This window comes from Bos indicus x Bos taurus, chromosome 15 (assembly GCF_003369695.1).
Source record: "Bos indicus x Bos taurus breed Angus x Brahman F1 hybrid chromosome 15, Bos_hybrid_MaternalHap_v2.0, whole genome shotgun sequence".
Classification (NCBI taxonomy): Eukaryota; Metazoa; Chordata; class Mammalia; order Artiodactyla; family Bovidae; genus Bos; species Bos indicus x Bos taurus.
Window position 1 is genome coordinate 66,926,100 of NC_040090.1, and position 18,419 is coordinate 66,944,518.

General features: G+C 38.8%; 1 protein-coding gene across 1 annotated transcript in view; it reads left to right on the top strand.

The window, feature by feature from the left end:
* Positions 1-18,173, top strand: part of SLC35F2 (solute carrier family 35 member F2) — a 58,270-nt gene extending 40,097 nt beyond the window's left edge. The window contains exons 2-8 of the mRNA XM_027563846.1: positions 3,666-3,841; positions 6,359-6,486; positions 11,454-11,613; positions 12,448-12,604; positions 13,168-13,220; positions 14,261-14,415; positions 17,192-18,173. Coding sequence (XP_027419647.1) covers positions 3,666-3,841; positions 6,359-6,486; positions 11,454-11,613; positions 12,448-12,604; positions 13,168-13,220; positions 14,261-14,415; positions 17,192-17,377 — 1,015 coding nt within the window. The 3' untranslated portion in view covers positions 17,378-18,173. The remainder of the gene's footprint in view (positions 1-3,665; positions 3,842-6,358; positions 6,487-11,453; positions 11,614-12,447; positions 12,605-13,167; positions 13,221-14,260; positions 14,416-17,191) is intronic.
* The last annotated feature ends 246 nt before the right edge of the window (positions 18,174-18,419 follow it).

Here is an 18,419-nt window from a genome sequence, read left to right on the forward strand (position 1 = left end):
CTTCAGATCTCTCATAAGGCTGCAGTCATGATGTTGGCCAGGGATGGAGTCTCATCTGAAGTCACGACTGGGGAGAAAATGCTTCCAAGCTCGTGTTGATGTTGGCGAGATTTATTTCCTTGGAGACTGGTGGACTCAGGGTCTCAATTCCTTACTGGTTGTTGACCAGAGGCCACCATTTGTACCTTGCCATGTGGGCCTCTTTATATAGCAGCTTGTTTGATTAGAACCAGTAAGGAAGAGAATCAGTAGAGTTGGCTAGCAAGATGGAAGTTATAACCTCATCTAATGTATTCATGGAAGTGGCAGCCTGGGTTTTTTTTTATATTGAAGTATAGTTGATGTACAATAGTATATAAATTACAGCTGTACCATGTAATGGTTCACAATTTTTAAAGGTTTTACTCCATTTGTAGTAACTACAAAATGTTGGGTGTATTCTCTGTGTTGTACAGTCTGGTATCCCATTATTTTATTTGAATTCTAATGGTTAGAGTCAAATTAAAGATCCAACTCATGTTCAAATGGAAGAGATTACACAGAACAGAGCTATCCAGAAACAGAGATTCACTGTGGCCATCTTAGAGTCTGCCTGTCACAAATGTCTTAATGTTTTTTTCTTAGACATTCCAGCCACCTCAACTTCTAGTGCTCTCACACTGAACTCATACTCTCCCTTTCCTAAACCTACATCTCATCCTATATTCCCTGACTTGGTCAGCAACCTCATATCCATCCAGTTGTCTAGTCTAGAAACCCAGACATCATTTTTAATACCTCCTCCCTGATAGCTCAGTTGGGAAAGAATTCGCCTGCAATGCAGGAGACCCTGATTCAATTCCTGGGTCGGGAAGATCTGCTGGAGAAGGGATAGTCTACCCACTCCAGTATGCTTGGGCTTCCCTTCTGGCTCAGCTAGTAAAGAATCCGCCTGCAATGCAGGAGACCTGGGTTCAATCCCTGGGTTGGGAAGATCCCCTGGAGAAGGGAAAGGCTGCCCACTCCAGTATTCCGGCCTGGAGAATCCCATGGACTGCACAGTACATGGGGTCACAATGAGTTGGACACAACTGAGCAACTTTCACTTCACTCACCTGAGATACAATGGATCAGTAGGCTCTGTGAGTCTTTCATATCATTCTCTACTTAACATCCATATTGCTGTAGCTTTAGCTCAGCCATGGATCTTTATACTGATTTTCTAACCTTTGGTCCACCTTTTGGTCACCAGAGTTACCATTTACAGCCTGGCCTCCAGTTACTTTTCCAGGCTTCTTGCCCACAGCTCTTTGCACTTGTGCCCTAGGCATAGACCACTTGCTTCCAGAACCTACTATTGCATGTTTGTGCCTCTACACTTGGGCCTACAGTTACTTCTTGGATTCCCTTCTCCCTACTTCTTCCTCTAGAAACCTCTTATACACATCCAAATCTAACTGAAAAATCATCTGTTTCATAAAACTTTTCTCAGTTTTCCCTCTGCCTGCTAACTCCCTCATTCAGAATTAACCTCTGTGCTCTCTCAGCCCTTTTTCACTTGTACCACTGTTATAAGATTGCTTTCTGTAATGAAAAAAAGTGGTTTGTGTGGTTTGCTTTCTGCAATTTTTATTTGGTTGCTAAGGTACTTCTCTTTTAAAATGCAGAAGGGTAGGCTCTAGATCTTATTCTACTCTGGATACAAAGTACGCATCTCTGAAGTGGTGATTCACAGTCTTGGCTGCTTTTGGGATTATTTGGGGAGCTCTGAACATCACTGATCCCTGGACCCACCCCTCGAGGTGACAATATAATTGGTCTGAGGTGCAATCTGGGGTATTAATATTTTTAAAAGCTCTGTGATTCTAACATGTAGGTAACACTGAAAGTCTCTGCTTCTAGTTGAAGAAACCAAGTCTCTGGGAGAATGAAAGGATAAGAAACTGTTAAACATTTAATGAACAGAAAAACTTTAAAACTAGAGTTAAAGTTGAGTTTTAAAAAATAACACAGATACCATTCAAATAATACATGACATAGCTAAGTAATCAGTTCAGTTCAGTTGCTCAATCGTGTCTGACCCTTTGCAACGCCATGAACTGCAGCATGCCAGGTCTCCCTGTCCATCACCAGCTCCCAGAGTTTACCCAAACTCATGTCCGTTGAGTCGGTGATACCATCCAACCATCTCATCCTCTGTCATCCCCTTCTCCTCCTGCCCTCAATCTTTCCTAGCATCAGGGTCTTTTCCAGTGAGTCGGCTCTTTGCATCATGTGGCCAAAGTATTGGAGCTTCAGATTCAGCATCAGTCCTTCCAATGAATATTCAGGACTGATCTCCTTTAGGATGGACTGGTTGGATCTCCTTGCAGTCCAAGGGACTCTCAAGAGTCTTCTCCAACACCACAGTTCAAAAGCATCAATTCTTCGGCCCTCAGCCTTCTTTATAGTCCAATTCTCACATCCATACATAACCACTGGAAAAACTATAGCCTTTACTAGACAGACCGTTGTTGACAAAGTATTGTCTCTGCTTTTTAATATGCTGTCTAGGTTGGTCTTAACTTTCCTTCCAAGGAGCAAGCATCTTTTAATTTCATGGCTGCAGTCACCATCTGCAGTGATTTTGGAGCCCAGAAAAATAAAGTCTGTCACTGTTTCCACTGTTTCCCCATCTATTTGCCATGAAGTGATGAGACAGGATGCCATGACCTTAGTTTTCTGAATGTTGAGCTTTAAGCCAACTTTTTCACTCTCCTCTTTCACTTTCATCAAGAGGCTCTTTAGTTCTTCTTCACTTTCTGCCATAAGAGTGGCATCATCTGCATATCTGAGGTTATTGATCTTTCTCCCAGCAATCTTGATTCCAGCTTGTGCTTCTTCTAGCCCAGCGTTTCTCATGATGTACTCTGCATGTAAGTTAAATAAGCAGGGTGACAATATACAGCCTTGATGTACTCCTTTTCCTATTTAGAACCAGTCTGTTGCTCCATGTACAGTTCTAACTTTGCTTCCTGACCTGCACACAGGTTTCTCCAGAGGCAGGTCAGGTGGTCTGGTATTCCCATCTCTTTCAGAATTTTCCACAGTTTATTGTGATCCACACAGTCAAAGGCTTTGGCATAGTCAATAAAGCAGAGATAGATGTTTTTCTGGAACTCTCTTGCTTTTTCAGTGATCCAGCAGATGTTGGCAATTTGATCTCTGGTTCCTCTGCCTTTTCTAAAACCAGCTTGAACATCTGGAAGTTCACGATTCACATATTGCTGAAGCCTGGCTTGGAGAATTTTGAGCATTACTTTACTAGCATATGAGATGAGTGCAATTGTGGGGTAGTTTGAGCATTCTTTGGCATTGCCTTTCTTAAGGATTGGAATGAAAACTGATTTTTTCCAGTCCTGTGGCCACTGCTACTAAGTAACCAAGATGATCTCTAAATAGATCATCAGTGAACTGGGGGAATATGTATTTTTGTGGGAGAAGTTAGAAATATAAAAGAGAATAAAATTATAGTCGCTGAAAATCCAACACTTTTTGTGCATATGAAGTAAGTGATACAATGAAATAAATAGTCACCTGGAATTATTAGCATTTTCCTTTTTGTTTAGCCCTAAAAAAGTGTGTGTGTGCGTGTGAAATACATAAATTATTTACCAGTAACTCTTATTTTCTCCTTTATTTTCCAGGAATATTTTGAAAACAATTGCCTTAGGTCAGATGTTATCCTTGTGTATATGTGGGACAGCCATCACCAGCCAGTATTTGGCAGAAAGATATAAAGTGAATACCCCCATGCTTCAGAGCTTTATCAACTATTGTTTGCTGTTTCTAATTTATACAGTGATGCTGGCATTTCAATCAGGTATGTCAAATTACCTTTTTAACAAATTATCTTCATAAAAATGTTTGGCTCTATACATTCAAAAAATAAAACATGAGCCCAAACCAAAACCAAGAACAGGAAACTACTGCTTTTTTTATAAAAGTCACTAGAAAGGTATGACACCCCCGAATTCTATGAAGTTAGTACTAGAGATTTATGTATAGCTCTCTGAAATTGTTTATTAAAATGAGTAGCATCAACCTGTAACATAGGATTTGTCAAAAAAAAAAAAACATGTAAATGCCATTATAAGTTACACCTTTCCCCCCCACTGTGGTTGATAAGTTTAAAAGACAGTATTAAAAACACTTAAAAAGTTAAGAACCTCACTTTCCAAAATACATATTTCCAGCTAAGTGGAGAATGCTAAGTAGAGCACCACTGCCTGTAAATGTGAGAGAAACAAAACAAGGAATTAACATCTTATCACGAGATTGATTTCAAGAGTGTAAAGACAATGGGTAACCCAGACTGGGAGGGTGGAATACTACCATTTTAATCACATTTAAAGCATGTGATAAAATTACAAGTGTGGTGGTTTTAATATGAACATTAATACATCAACGGTATTCCTATATGTCAGGATAAAGAACTTACTTTTGAAAGAAAGTGGAAGCCAATTGTGAGAAGGGGAAAATATCCTAAGGGGAAAGCACCAAATTTGGCAAGAGCTGTAGAAGCTGGAAATAGAACTGGTGTGTCGTGGTTAATAGCCCCAGAATTTGCTCCTCTCTGTAAGAACTGGCCTTTAGGAAGTCAGTATGATTTGTAAATGTATCAGTGAAGTCCCTCTAAGGGATGGTTATTATTGTGTTTAGTTGCTAAGTGTTGTCTGACTTTGCGACCCCATGGACTTTAGCCCACCGGGCTCCTCTGTCCAAGGGATTTCTCAGGCAAGAATACTGGAGTGGTTTGCCATTTCCTTCTCCAGGGGTTCTTCCTGACCCAGAGATTGAACCCCTGTCTCCTGCATTGCTAGCAGATTCTTTACCACTAAAAAAATGATACATAAATAAGTCATTGAAATCCCGCAAGGGATGGTTATTATTAATAGATGCCTTCCATGCTATCTCATGTTAGGAAGACTGTGTTTTCAGGATATTCCTGCTAGTTGGGATTTAATGATAATTATTGAGGATGGTGACTGTAGCCATGAAATTAAAAGACACTTGTTCCTTGGAAGAAAAACTATGACCAACCTAGACAGCATATTAAAAAGCAGAGACATTACTTTGCTGACAAAGGTTCGTATAGTCAAAGCTATGGTTTTTCCAGTAGTCATGTATGGATGTGAGAGTTGGACCATATAGAAAGCTGAGCACTGAAGAATTGATGCTTTTGAACTGTGGTGTTGGAGAAGACTCTTGAGAGTCCCTTGGACTGCAAGGAGATCCAACCAGTCAATCCTAAAGGAAATCAACCCTGAATAATTCATTGGAAGGACCGATGCTGAAGCTGAAGCTCCAGTACTTTGGTGACATGATGCAAAGAGCTGACTAACTGGAAAAGACTCTGATGCTGGGAAAGATTGCGGGTAGGAGGAGAAGCGGGGAACAGAGGATGAGATAGTTGGATGGCATCATGGACTCAATGGATATGAGTTTGAGCAAACTCTGGGAGATAGTGAAGGACAGGAAAGGCTGGCGTACTGCAGTCCATGGGGTTGTGAAGAGTCAGACACAACTGAGTGACAACAATAACAGAATTTGACTATGATTCTCTCTACCTTTATTTCTTTGCAGGTTATCTTACCCATAAAGCCTTCTTGTATATCTGCCAACTCTATATCTCCTTGTGATGCTAGATTCTCCAAAGAATTGATTCACAGTTAACTTGAATAAATAGAATTTAGATGCCACTAAGTTGTTTTTCCAAACTTACCACTGGCTTAATTTCCTGTTGAAAGCAGATCTTTTCCAAAAGAATGACCACAAACAGAGTTTTGGTCTGTTTGATAAATTTATAAGACACACATTTCATTTCCTAGGATGATCTGGATGTTATATTTCTGTTGCAGTAGGAAAGAAAAAGGAATTCAACAAATTTAACCACTCTTACTTCCTTTATCTTTGGTGTTTTCATTGAGCACTTGGTCTATGATGACACCTTAGCTTGGGCCTCATACTAGAAAAAAATCTGACTGACTGCTGAGCTGTTGCAGGAGTTTGAGTTATGAGTAATGGACATTAGGAGGAACCATGTTCAATGTACATAGTGGTAAAGTATGTGCCTGTAATGCAGGAGACCTGGGTTCGGTCCCTGGGTTAGAAAGATCCCCTGGAGGAGGGCATGGCAATCCACTCCAGTATTCTTGTCTGGAGAATCCCCATGGGCAGAGAAGCCTGGTGGGCTACAGTCTGTAGGGTCACACAGAGTCAGACACAACTGAGCGACCAAGCACAGCCCAGCGCAAACACTAGCTTTCACTATCTCTAGATTAACATGCATGGAATAATTTTCAAGTAACATGTCCTAATCTAGATTTCTTTTAACCAGGTAGTGATAATCTTTTATGCATCTTGAAAAAGAAATGGTGGAAGTACATCCTGCTTGGACTAGCAGATGTAGAAGCTAATTACCTGATTGTCAGAGCATACCAGTACACAACTCTAACCAGTGTCCAGGTAAGAAGGAGTCCTCTGACCAGTTTGGATTTTTTAACTTTAAGAGAGGAATCTGAACTCATATGTACTCAGCTAATTTGCCTAAGAACCTGTTCACTCAGAAAAAAAACTAAAAACAGTGGATGCTATCTGTTTTCCAGTGGAGCATGTGTGCTAATGAGAAAGGCTTCCTGAAATTAGTGAAAACATGTAGAAGTTAATCTGTTCCCAAACTGCTAATGCTATAGATGAATAGAACAGTTGCTACCAAGTAAACATAAATACTTAGTTGGCAATCAATGCTGTGATATTGGCAAGAGTTCTATTTTGTGTGTTGCTTAAAAATGGCATATAAAGTGAATATACTATTGTGTCCCAGAAAAGTTGGAGTCTTACAAGTAAAGTGGATATCTAAGACAACAAATAGGTTGTTGTCTTTTTGTTGTCTGTTGTCTAAGAGGGCATTAGACATTTTGGGTAAGGGTGGTAGCCAAAAGTAAAACTTATATCTATTCCTTTTCTAGGTTATTCTCATTAGATTGAAAGAAAAATGTTCCTACATTGCAGTACTTTTCAACATGGTGGAGTTGAGGACGACTGATTAAGTTGTCTTAACATTAGGGAGATCCCTGGTGGCCTTAGTGGTTAGGATTCTGGACTTTCACTGCTGTGGCTGAGTTTGATCCCTGATCGGGGAACCAAGATCCAGCAAGCTATGTGACACACCCTAAAAAAAGAAAAGAGTTGTCTTAACGTTAGCAAACTGTGGGATGTATCATAACACTGACTCCTTATCGCTAACAATAAAATGTGTTGTAAATGGAGATTTACATCTCCATGTAAATCATGTAAAATAGATTCCCATGTCAGGTTTAGACTTCACAGTTTACTGAATTTATGACTTAAAAAAAAAATTGGTTGCCGCATGTGGTATCTACTTTCTTTATCAGGGATCAAACCTGAGCTCCCTGCATTGGAATCGCAGAGTCTTAGCCAATGGACCACCAGGGAGGTCCCTGAATTTATGACTTTGGATGCATCTTTGTTTTTGGCTGTGCTGTATAACTTATAGAATCTTAGTTCTCAACCAAGGAGAGACTGGACCTGTGCTCTCAGCAGTGAAAGCACAGAGTCTCTACCACTGGACCGCCAGAGAATTCCTGTTGCTTCACTTTTTCCTATAAAACAGAGATGGTCTTATCTCCAAATTTAAGGAACATGAAAAATTGAAGATTTAAAGAGAAAGATGAATGATTAATGAAACTCAGTATTTTTCTGATGTGAATATGCATTAAATGCTATTATTACCAGAATGCTTTTTAATACTGTGCTAAGCATTGTCCTCTGGGCTTCCCAGGTGGCTCAGTGGTAAAAAGAATCTGCCTGTCAAGCAGAAGACGCGGGTTTCATCCCTGGGTCGGGAAGATCCCCTGTAGAAGGAAATGACAACCCACTCCAGTATTCTCGCCTGGAAAATCCCATGGACAGAGGAGCCTGGTGGGAAAGATAGGAAATCTTTTGTAAGACAGACATCATAAGAGGCACATGAAAAACTCAGAATTTCATAGAAATTAAAACCAGGAGTTACCTAGAAGATGCATTCATCACAAATAGTATTAAGTGTACTTTTAGCCATGAATAATAAGAGTGTAAGTATATAGAAAATGTACTCTATATAAAAGAGCCGACTCATTGGAAAAGACCCTGATGCTGGGAAAGATTGAGTGCAGGAGGAGAAGGGGGTGACAGAGGATGAGATGGTTGCATGGCATCACCGACTCAATGAACATGAGTTTGAGCAAACTCTGGGAAATAGCGAAGAACAGGAAAGCCTGGCATGCTGCATTCCATGGAGTTGCAGAGTCAGACACAACTTAGTGAGTAAACAACAACAAATACAGAAAATGGCATTTTTCTAGTCACATCTACCTGTGATCTCACACACAATTTAATTGCTTGATTATAATTTCCAGAAATTTTGATCTGTGACAGATGATGATTAGAAGTTTTGAATTGGTACAGGTCTAAACAGAGCTAAGCAAAATACTTACACTGAGGTTTTATGACTAAAGTTCACGCCTTAAACTAATCTCAAACAATTTCTTTCATCCTAGCCTCTTAGAAAAACCTAAGCATTTGGTTGTCAAAAATTAAGTACTTATGGTCCTAGGAAGCCATATTATAACAAGTGCATCTAACAACTAAACCTCCTTCCAGCAGTGAAGAGTGCCTGCCATTGGAATTCTTCAATCAGATTATCTCCTTGAGTAAACCTCTAGTCTGGTTAATCTGAAAGGGTGGAAGTTTGCTTGTTTGTTTCTTTATAGACACACAACATGCAGGATCTTAGTTTACCAACCAGGTATGGAACCAGTGCCCCTGCAGTGGAAGCACAGAGTCCTAACCACTGGACCACCAGGGAATTCCCCCTGAGAGGGTGGAAGTATAATTGGATGGTCTTGGAACCTCTTTCTTAAGGATTCTCTTCCTTCAAGGATTCTGTAATTGTAAATACTAATGCAGTGGTTCATGATGTGTGCCACATTGCTGGCCTAGCTTTCCACTCATGTTACTTCTCATTTCACTTGCCACATCTACACATTCCCTACCCATAGCCAGCTTCTCTCATGTTGCTGTATTATTTCTAGAATGCATCCTTTTCAAAGCCCCTTCTCAAAGGCCTAATTTGATTTCATTTTCTTCTCTATAGAGTATACTCCATTGTATCACTAACAAAGTCTGATTCATGTTTATATCCATCCTTCCCCCTCATTCTAGGTTCTTACTTCTTGTGTCTATATAATAATTTTTTTAAAGCAAAGATGAATATTTTTAATGATAAAAGGAGCAATTCACAAAGAAGATAGATATCATAAACCATTAGATATCTTATCAACAAAGAAACAAAGATACATAAAGGAAAAATCAGAAGAAATATAAAGGAAAAGAAAAAAATATAATCATAGTGAGACATATTAACATTTCTCTGAGAATATTTTATCAAGTGCAGAAAAAATAAGAATAGGAGCATCTTGAATGATGTCATTAATAATTTAAATATAATAGGTTTATATTTAATTAATTTGTATTAATCATATCCTACACAAATATATTTAAAATTTTGTATCTCATATGTTGTTATTAGATGTTCATAGGACATTTAGAGAACCTGGCAAAAATATAAACATTACTTAATTTCAAAAAGTAGAATTTTTTTTGGTGTTTGATTCATTTATACGCATGTTATTTTTGAAATTATTTTCCATTATAGGTTATTACAAGATATTGACTATAGTTCCCCATGTCACACAGTAAACCTTTGTTGCTTGTTGCATATCTATTTTTTTAAATTAGAAATCTAGCCAATAATTTTTAAAGGTTAAATTAAATAGATGGCTCTTAGAACTAAAAGCATCAAGCAGAAGGCATCTGTCACCAGGAATACATTTTGATAAGATTCAGTTTAGATAAATGACTGACTGTAATAGATACCAGATTAGAAGTCATGGAACTTTAGAGTGGCCAGGTACCATGAGATCATTTGGTCTGACTTCTTGATTTCAGATTTTGACTCAAGAGTTGACTAGCTGGAGATCACACAGCTGGTCAATGGCAGGGCTGGAGCCTGAGGCCTTGGGAGCTCTTACCAAGATGTAGGTGCCTCCTTTATATGGCCAGTCATTGCCCACCAAAAATGGTAAAAATAGAGGAGGTTTAAGTTTGATTTTAAGACACAGTTTGAGGATAGAGAGTCTTCTGTGATAGTTTTTAGAGTGATGTTTGTCTACTTTTTTTGTCTAAGAAATATAGTTTCTATTTTATTACCTCACTATGGCTAGATTCTTTTGGTATCTTCCAGGACAAGCTATTATCATTTGCATCGTTTAATGGTTTGTTATTCAGGCAGGCTCAATAAAGCACTTAAGAGATTAGAGTTCTATAGATGGAATAAATAACAGAAGGCAAAGTGCCCATTCCTATACTTGACATTGCAATGAAAGGCAATCAGTAAACAACTGTGGACAGGATCAAACAAGCTGCTGAGATTTAGGGGCCTGCCTTGTCCTAGACTAAATAGATACAGAGCACATCAGGGACAAGGTTAAAAAAAGAACAGGATGAGCAATCAAATAGCAACATCAGGAACATTATTAGTAAAAGGAATATATTTTATCCTTGAATGCAGTCTACAAATGTGTGCCTTTGAGAATCGAATGAATGAAATCTCTTTTTCCTTTATCTTGCAAAGATTTTGGATTTACTATAATTTTGGCACTCTTAATCCCCCTGCCTTTCAGACTGGCAATATCAGGGGTGTAGCAAGTATTTTCTGGACCCAGGATCAACAGGTGGTGGAGGAGTATATGATGAAGATGAGCGAGAGTATTTGCTGTGAGCAAGTATCTGTCTTACATGGTGGGGTTGGACACTTTGTCAGGGAAACGGTGTCTGTTTGCTTTCTCATAATAACCTGCTCTTTCTGTTGTTCTTAAGCCCAACTGCAATTAAACATTGGTTATGCTATTTTTCTCTGTCTAGTTTCTAAATCCTCCACTTTGTACCTCTCTTGTTCTCTACATTCCACCTCCTCCATTAGTGTCTCCCACATATCACGTACTTCAATATTTATTGACTGAATTGGTACATGTCTACTGGACTTAAGGACAAACACAAGTGAGAATACAGAAGTAAATTGCATAGGCTGTTGGGCAGAATTCCTGGGTTCATCAACTGACTCCCAAACTTTTAATTGTGTAATTTTGGGCAACTCATTTAACCTCTCTGTGCCTTTGGTTTCCTCACGGATAAAACGGAGGTTGAAGTTCCAGTTTCATAGAGTTCTTGTGAGGATTAAATGAGTTCATCCAGATAAAGCATTTAGTACAGGGCTGGCAATAATAAATGCTCAGTAAACACCGATTTCTGTTATTAGTCATCTTTTCACTAATGAGAGATATTTTAAGGTATTTATTTCTCCTTTCATGCAGCTTTTGGATTGCTTTGGGATTCCTGTGTTGATGGCTCTTTCGTGGTTTGTTCTTTATGCAAGATACAGAGTGATCCACTTCATTGCTGTGGCTGTCTGTCTGTTGGGTGTAGGAACTATGGTTGGTGCAGACATATTAGCAGGGAGGGAAGACAATACAGGTGAGACTGTGTTACTTGTTTCTGGTGTAGTCACAGAAGACAGTTTGCTTATGTCTTCACTTTTATTTTGCAAAGATAAAGTAAACGGCAGAGAACATGTCCTGATTACCTATCTTAAAATTTTTATTTTCAGATTTGTTTGCTTCTGCTACTATGACCACTTCAACAGAGCAGTCTATGTTCCTACCTGCCCAGAGTCCTTACTTTTTGTCACACTAGTTTGTTCTGTGTCCTGAGAGAGAACTTTCTTTATATATTTGCAATAATCTTCTTTTGGCCCATACATTTAGATTAGTTGCCGGAAACCCTACTGTAGATTTTGTTTCCGTCAAAAAGGAGATGTTGTGTTCACTAAATGACTTCTATTTCAGTTACTCTGTAGATGAGAACATTTTGATATTCTTTATGTCAAGGTTGAGATAGTTCATATTATAAAATCCAAATAAGGTCTATGAATTTCCCCAATCTGCAAGCGACTTCAGTGTCTCCTTTAATTGAGAAAATCACCTTGCTTCCCTGTAGTTATCAGTGAATTCCTATTAATAAATTCCATTAATTTCCCATGTCATAGAATCATTTTCTGGGGCCTTACATTATGGTATACACCACCATCTTCCAACCTGTTAGTCTCCTGAAGATCCAAAACAAGAAAAATGAAAGCAGAATTGTGCCAGAAAATGAGAAGAGTAAGAGTCTTTAAACTTTTAAAAATCAGGGTTTCTTCTTCTGTAAAATCTTATTTAGATGATTATGAGCCAGATAAACTTCTGGAAGCAAGCTGGAGAGTTTTCCCTAGTGACAATGTATCCCTTTTTATGGCTTATCTCTCTATAGGTAATAATGTACTGATTGGTGACATCTTGGTCCTTCTTGGAGCTTCCCTCTATGCTGTTTCTAATGTGTGTGAAGAATACATCGTGAAGAAGCTGAGCAGAAAGGAGTTTTTAGGAATGGTGGGCTTATTTGGAACAATTATCAGTGGCATACAGCTGTAAGATTCTAAACATATCCTTAAAAACAAAATCAGCAAATATGTCATAGATGATTAGTTTCCAGCTACTAACATTCATTGTTTATTTGGCCTAAATTCATATTTGAAATCAGTAACTTGCTAAATATCTATTAGAAGATTGTTGAAATGTCAGTAATTATGCCTCATTTTTTTTTACACGTTTGATGCTTAAGATTACTGCTTATAATATCATTAGACTTTATATTACCAGTGAAGACTTTCTTTTTCAGTTATTCCTGGAAAATATTAACTTCCTATTCATAATATCATGTTTCCCTCCTGTAGCTGACTACCACTAAACAGTGCTTCTAGGGGTGTCAAACATGTGTTTATGGACTCCTTTGAGTTTTATTCTTTGTCATTTAATTAAAGATAGTTTTTTTTTTTTAATATTTTATGAAAACCAAAAGTCAACATAATTCATCACCTTAAAAGCTGAAGCACTTAAAGTGAAGTACTTAAAGCTTGAAGCAACTTACTTGTTTATAAAACAGTGAAAATTTATATAAAGATGTCTCTGTGACCTCTTGTTTTCATCACAGATTGATTGTGGAATATAAGGATATTGCCAGCATTCACTGGGACTGGAAAATTGGTATGTATATATATATATATATAATAATTTTTTTTAGTCTTTTCCCTGACACACACCAAGAAATATTTTAATAATACTATTTAGGCATTTTTATATAAAATCACGTAATTTAGTACACAGAAAACTATAGTGGTTTATGTCAGGTTTTCTCTGAGAACTTGTAAATGAACCCCCGTAAAAGTTAATCCTTAATCTTTACCTTCAAGAATAACCGTTCTTTACTAGGAATTCTGAATAAGACTGACCTTTGGTCACACTAGCTTTCAACTAGATCTGTATTTCGTGTCCTCAGACTTCTTGTGAAGATTGCCTGCCTGATATGGTCAGTGAAGTATTAACTTAAATAATCTGATGGTGTGTAGTCACTACCACCTTGCATTACTCCTCTCATCGGATAGTCTTAAGCATCTGCACAGATAAACAACAGAAGAAAGCAGTAGTGGGACAGTCAGGGAAGATTTGAACCTTATGGATGGAAAAAAGTAGTGCATGAGTGTCACTGAATTGAAATTCATTTACCATGCTTGGATGATTTCATTCAAGTAAATAACTTAGATTTCCTGTGTGTGTACTGTGTGTGTGTTGAGTGAGGTTGGAGAAGCGATTGTGAAGCAGAGATACTTAGTACTCAGCACCCACGTGACTAGCTCTCTTATGGGATGAACAAAAGTTAAGACCCTAACAACCGCCTTTGATGCCCTAAGAATACTTTACTCAACCACACAAATCATGTCCAACCATGATGCCTTTTATCATTGGCACCTCTCCGGGCAGGTGTGGATAGCGTGGAGTGAAAAGAGCTGTTAACTTACACTGTAAGCAAGATTCTATGGCCTTGATCATCTAACACTGTTGGGTTTTTTAAGTTCTTCATCTACATCACATGAGAACTTTGTATGTCTCATTTGTAATGCTTACTGTTAACGAGGGACTTTGTGGACAGTATGTTAAAGGATCAGGGGATTTTACGTCAGGCAAGCTTTGTCCTTTATCTTTTGATTTCTTCCTTTAACACTGGATATTCCATTTTCCCCCCACAGCCCTGCTATTTGTAGCGTTTGCCCTCTGTATGTTTTGCCTGTATAGCTTCATGCCACTGGTGATCAAAGTCACCAGTGCCACTTCTGTCAACCTGGGCATCCTGACAGCTGACCTCTACAGTCTTTTCTTCGGACTCTTTCTGTTTGGCTATAAGGTGAGCAAATAGATCTTGTTCAAATAAGAACACTTGTTTGGTGTAAAAGAAGCAGTGGATTTCTTTAAAATTTTAGATCCCCAAATAAAACCTTCTCATCTCCTTAGCAAGAATTTCTTACTGCCTTAGAAATCTATCTTTCCATAGCATAAAGCTTGTTAAACTGCCTGCTACTACAATCATTTGAACAAATAGAATGTCAGCTGTTGCTTGGTAATGTTACTTTTAGCTGGGTATAGCAACTGTATTTCTTAATCCTTATAAAGTTTGAGATCTGGGTGGAAATTACATGGTGTTGATTGACACTATTCCCAGGAATTGACCATGAACTCAGAATGCCTAGTTCAGTGTGTTCCGAGAAATTTCTGCTTGAGAAGCGTAAACCATTTTTGCTTTTCAAGATTATGTCATAGGAAATAGCTGTTGTCTTTGCAAAAAAACCTGCTGGTTGTGGTATTCACGAACTAAGCCTGAAGAAGTATTTATAGCTTTTTGGTGGCATCATTAAAAAGTGACAGATGTCAGAGTGAATCAGAACAGTGATCTTGATGGCTTTAGGTTCTTTCCTGTGATAACAATCATTAAGGGGTACAAAGCAAGCCTTTCAAGTGTGTTAGCTGTTCTGTGCTGGTGTTATTGCATTTCACATGGCTACCTCTAGAGGACCAGGGTGATTTTATTCTGCAGTTCAAGGCCAGGTGACGGCTACCAGAGAAAGCTTGAAAGCTCTGCGGTATAACTTGTGGCCTGGCTCACCTGTGCTTTTTTTTTTTAAACTAAACATATTGAGATAGCATTAGTAGTTTAACATTTACCTTTCCCTCGTAAGTAAAATAATGTCCAAGGAGGAAGTAAGCTTAAAGAAATAAAAGCTTCAAAGTGCAAATACACTTGTCGCTACCTATTATAAGCTCCCTAAATGTAGATATTTGCTCTTTAACTGCTACTAACTTTAATGAGAAAAAGCCTTTTTGTGTGTCATTTTTTTGCCTATGTGATTTACACTATTGTTTTCAAAATGGAACATGCAAACAACAAATTCCTTTGCAGTTCTTTTGCTTCGTGTTTCTTTGTCCCTGCATGTCTAGCAGCTCACTTTTAACTCAGATCAGATTTTATTCTTTTTGTTCAGGTAAAGGAAAGAGGAGGTCCACTGTGATCTTCAGAGTAAATTACAGAGGTTGGAAATCATACAGAACATAAGGAAGATACCTAGGATTTTAGAAGAAAATTTTAAGTAAAGGATCATAACTCAATATATCACCAATTTTAAAAAGCGTAGCATCTAAGATAACTTGGGCTCTGATATTTTGAAACAGTTGAAGAAGATGTTAAAAATTTCTACCTTCATTGGTGTCAGACTCCATCCCCCTGGACTGATCTTTAGTAAATACTCACCGAACAGAGTAGCCACAGAAACTTCCTGTATAGGTCCACACACAAAGGGTAGAATTAAAAAAAAGGTAAGAGCCTTTAATTTAGGAGACTTATTATCTCACTCCCTCAGAGTCTCTCTCTTCTAATAAAAGTGCCTCCATTTAATCACCTAGAGGCTCAGATGGTAAAGAATCTGCCTGCAATGCAGGAGACCTGAGTTCGATCCCTGGATTAGGAAGATCCTCTGGAGAAAGGAATGGCTACCCACTCTAGTATTCTTGCCTGGAGAATTCCGTGGACAGAGGAGCCTAGTGGTCTACAGTCCATGGGGTTGCAAAGAGTTGGACATGACCGGGCAATTAATACTTCTTAAGAGGAACAAGACTTTTTTTCTTATAAATATTTAAAACCTCCAAATCAAGCAGAACATGTTTTGAATAAGTTACTTAGGTTTCCTTATAGTTAAAAACGAACATTCTATGGGAGAGCACAATTGACTTTTATGATACCGACTTCAAAAGTTTAGGGTACTCTAAATAGCTTTAACTATCCCTTAATCTTCTCTGAATCACTTCCCCCACCCTGAACCCCACCCCCCCGCCAAAAAAAAAAAAAAAAAACAAACCACATTTATTCAATACTAGCTATGTGCTGGGTGCTGTGCTGAGATTGGATCCAAAATGAAACCCATGGAGGAAATTAGTTTGGCTCCTGCTCTGCTTGAAATGATCACTGGCTTTACATCATCACTGAATCCATTGGAGGCCTTCCAGCTTTGGGGAGGGCCCTGGCTATTCCAGGGTTCTAAAAGTTTAAGGTTAAGAAGTAATTGAGCATCTATGAAACATTAACATGTTGAAACCAATGGTGACCTGTAGAAGCCCACAGCTGGAGGTGACCAGCAATCTATGTAATACTCATTTCAAAACCTATTTCGTTTCTCTTTCTATCCTGGGAATGTCTCTCATTTTTTCTTCTCCCTTATTTTATTTCTCTTTTCCTTCTCCAACCCATTCTGTTTTCTTATTGTTTCATGCCATCGTTATGTGTTGTGTCTAGGGTCCAAATCTGGGTCTTTCTTTTTAGTCTCTCCACTAAGTAAGTGGGACTGGTTGTGAGGTGGGATGTAGCTGTATTATTGCAGAGAAAGGCAAGAGGTCATTTCCTAGAGATCTAAGATTTTTTACCCAGTTGACTGATGGGCTGGGTAATGTTGGCCGAGATCACACGTTCACCAGTACACATACTTGGGGCAGTTTTGGTCCTTAGTATCTCCCTGGACAACTTTCAGATAAAAAGATTATGAGAAGGCAACTCTCCAAACTCAGTGGACAGAAGGCAGCAGCAAAGATATGTGTATGTGAGAGAGCACTATCCATAGCCTATCCTCTCCTCCTAGTTTTCAGGACTGTACATCCTGTCCTTCACCGTCATCATGGTGGGGTTCATTCTGTACTGCTCCACCCCGACGCGCACGGCAGAGCCAGCTGAAAGCAGTGTACCACCAGTCACCAGCATTGGAATTGACAACCTGGGACTGAAGCTTGAGGAGAACCTGCAGGAGACCCACTCTGCAGTCTTGTAGCTGGAGAAGAAGGCATACACGTCCCCCTGAGGTTTCCTGGGAAGCTGGGAACTGTCACCTGGATAAAGCAGAGCCTACGGCTTTGGGACACTTGAAAACTTATCAGAGTGAACACTCCATAGCATTGGGTTTGATCCAGTTGGATTTTAAAAGGAATATTAAAATAATGTATCAAAAGTGGAAATGCCAAAATAGAGCAGAAGCCGAGGCTAGGATTGTGTTTCTGTGTGTTTCGGGCCCAATACCTGTTAGTGTCCGGGAGACAAGGTATGGGGCGCATCCTGGGCTGTTAGAAGCACAGGTGGGAAAGCAGGATTGGGCAGATACTTGGGTGTGAGCCAGACTCAGGCTGTCCAGGATGGGCTAGGTAGTCAGGAGGAGGGGCAGCCCAGGGTGGTTGGGAGTAGCTTTCCTCATTTTGAGGCATCTGATGTGCTGAGCCAATTATTGTCCACAAGCTTTGTGGCCTTTTAGGAAAGGGAAAAATGGGTGGGGCAGCACTTGAGAAATCCTGAGATACAACTGTGAGTACCATAGAAGCCGTCAAGTAGAGTACAGTAAACCTAGGAACCTTCTCCCAATTGTTACTATGCTACTTCTTAGCAAATAATGTGCCATGCGATTTTTATGATACCTCTTCAATACAGAGTGTTAATATGCAGTGTCATTATGATATCAACTGCCAGAATACCACTTTGTAAAAACTCTGTATGTGAACTTTTTGGGGTGAAAAATATAATAATGAAACTGAGGGTAAATTCGTATTATTAAAAGATTTTGATTTCATGGAAATATATTTACTGTGTGGTTTCTTTGATTACCTAATTCCCCTTGTGGATTTTAAATGACAATATATTCAAGATTTCCTCATATACAACTTTTTAGAATCATGTCTTCTTAAGGTGGGACAGCCTTATCTATTTGGGGCTATGTCAGAATGGAGGGGAAATCAGAGCAAGCTCCCAAGTTGTTTGCTGGGATAAATATTTAAAACTTTTGAATTACCTTAATGAATTTTTTAAGAAAACTTTTTTAAGTGAAA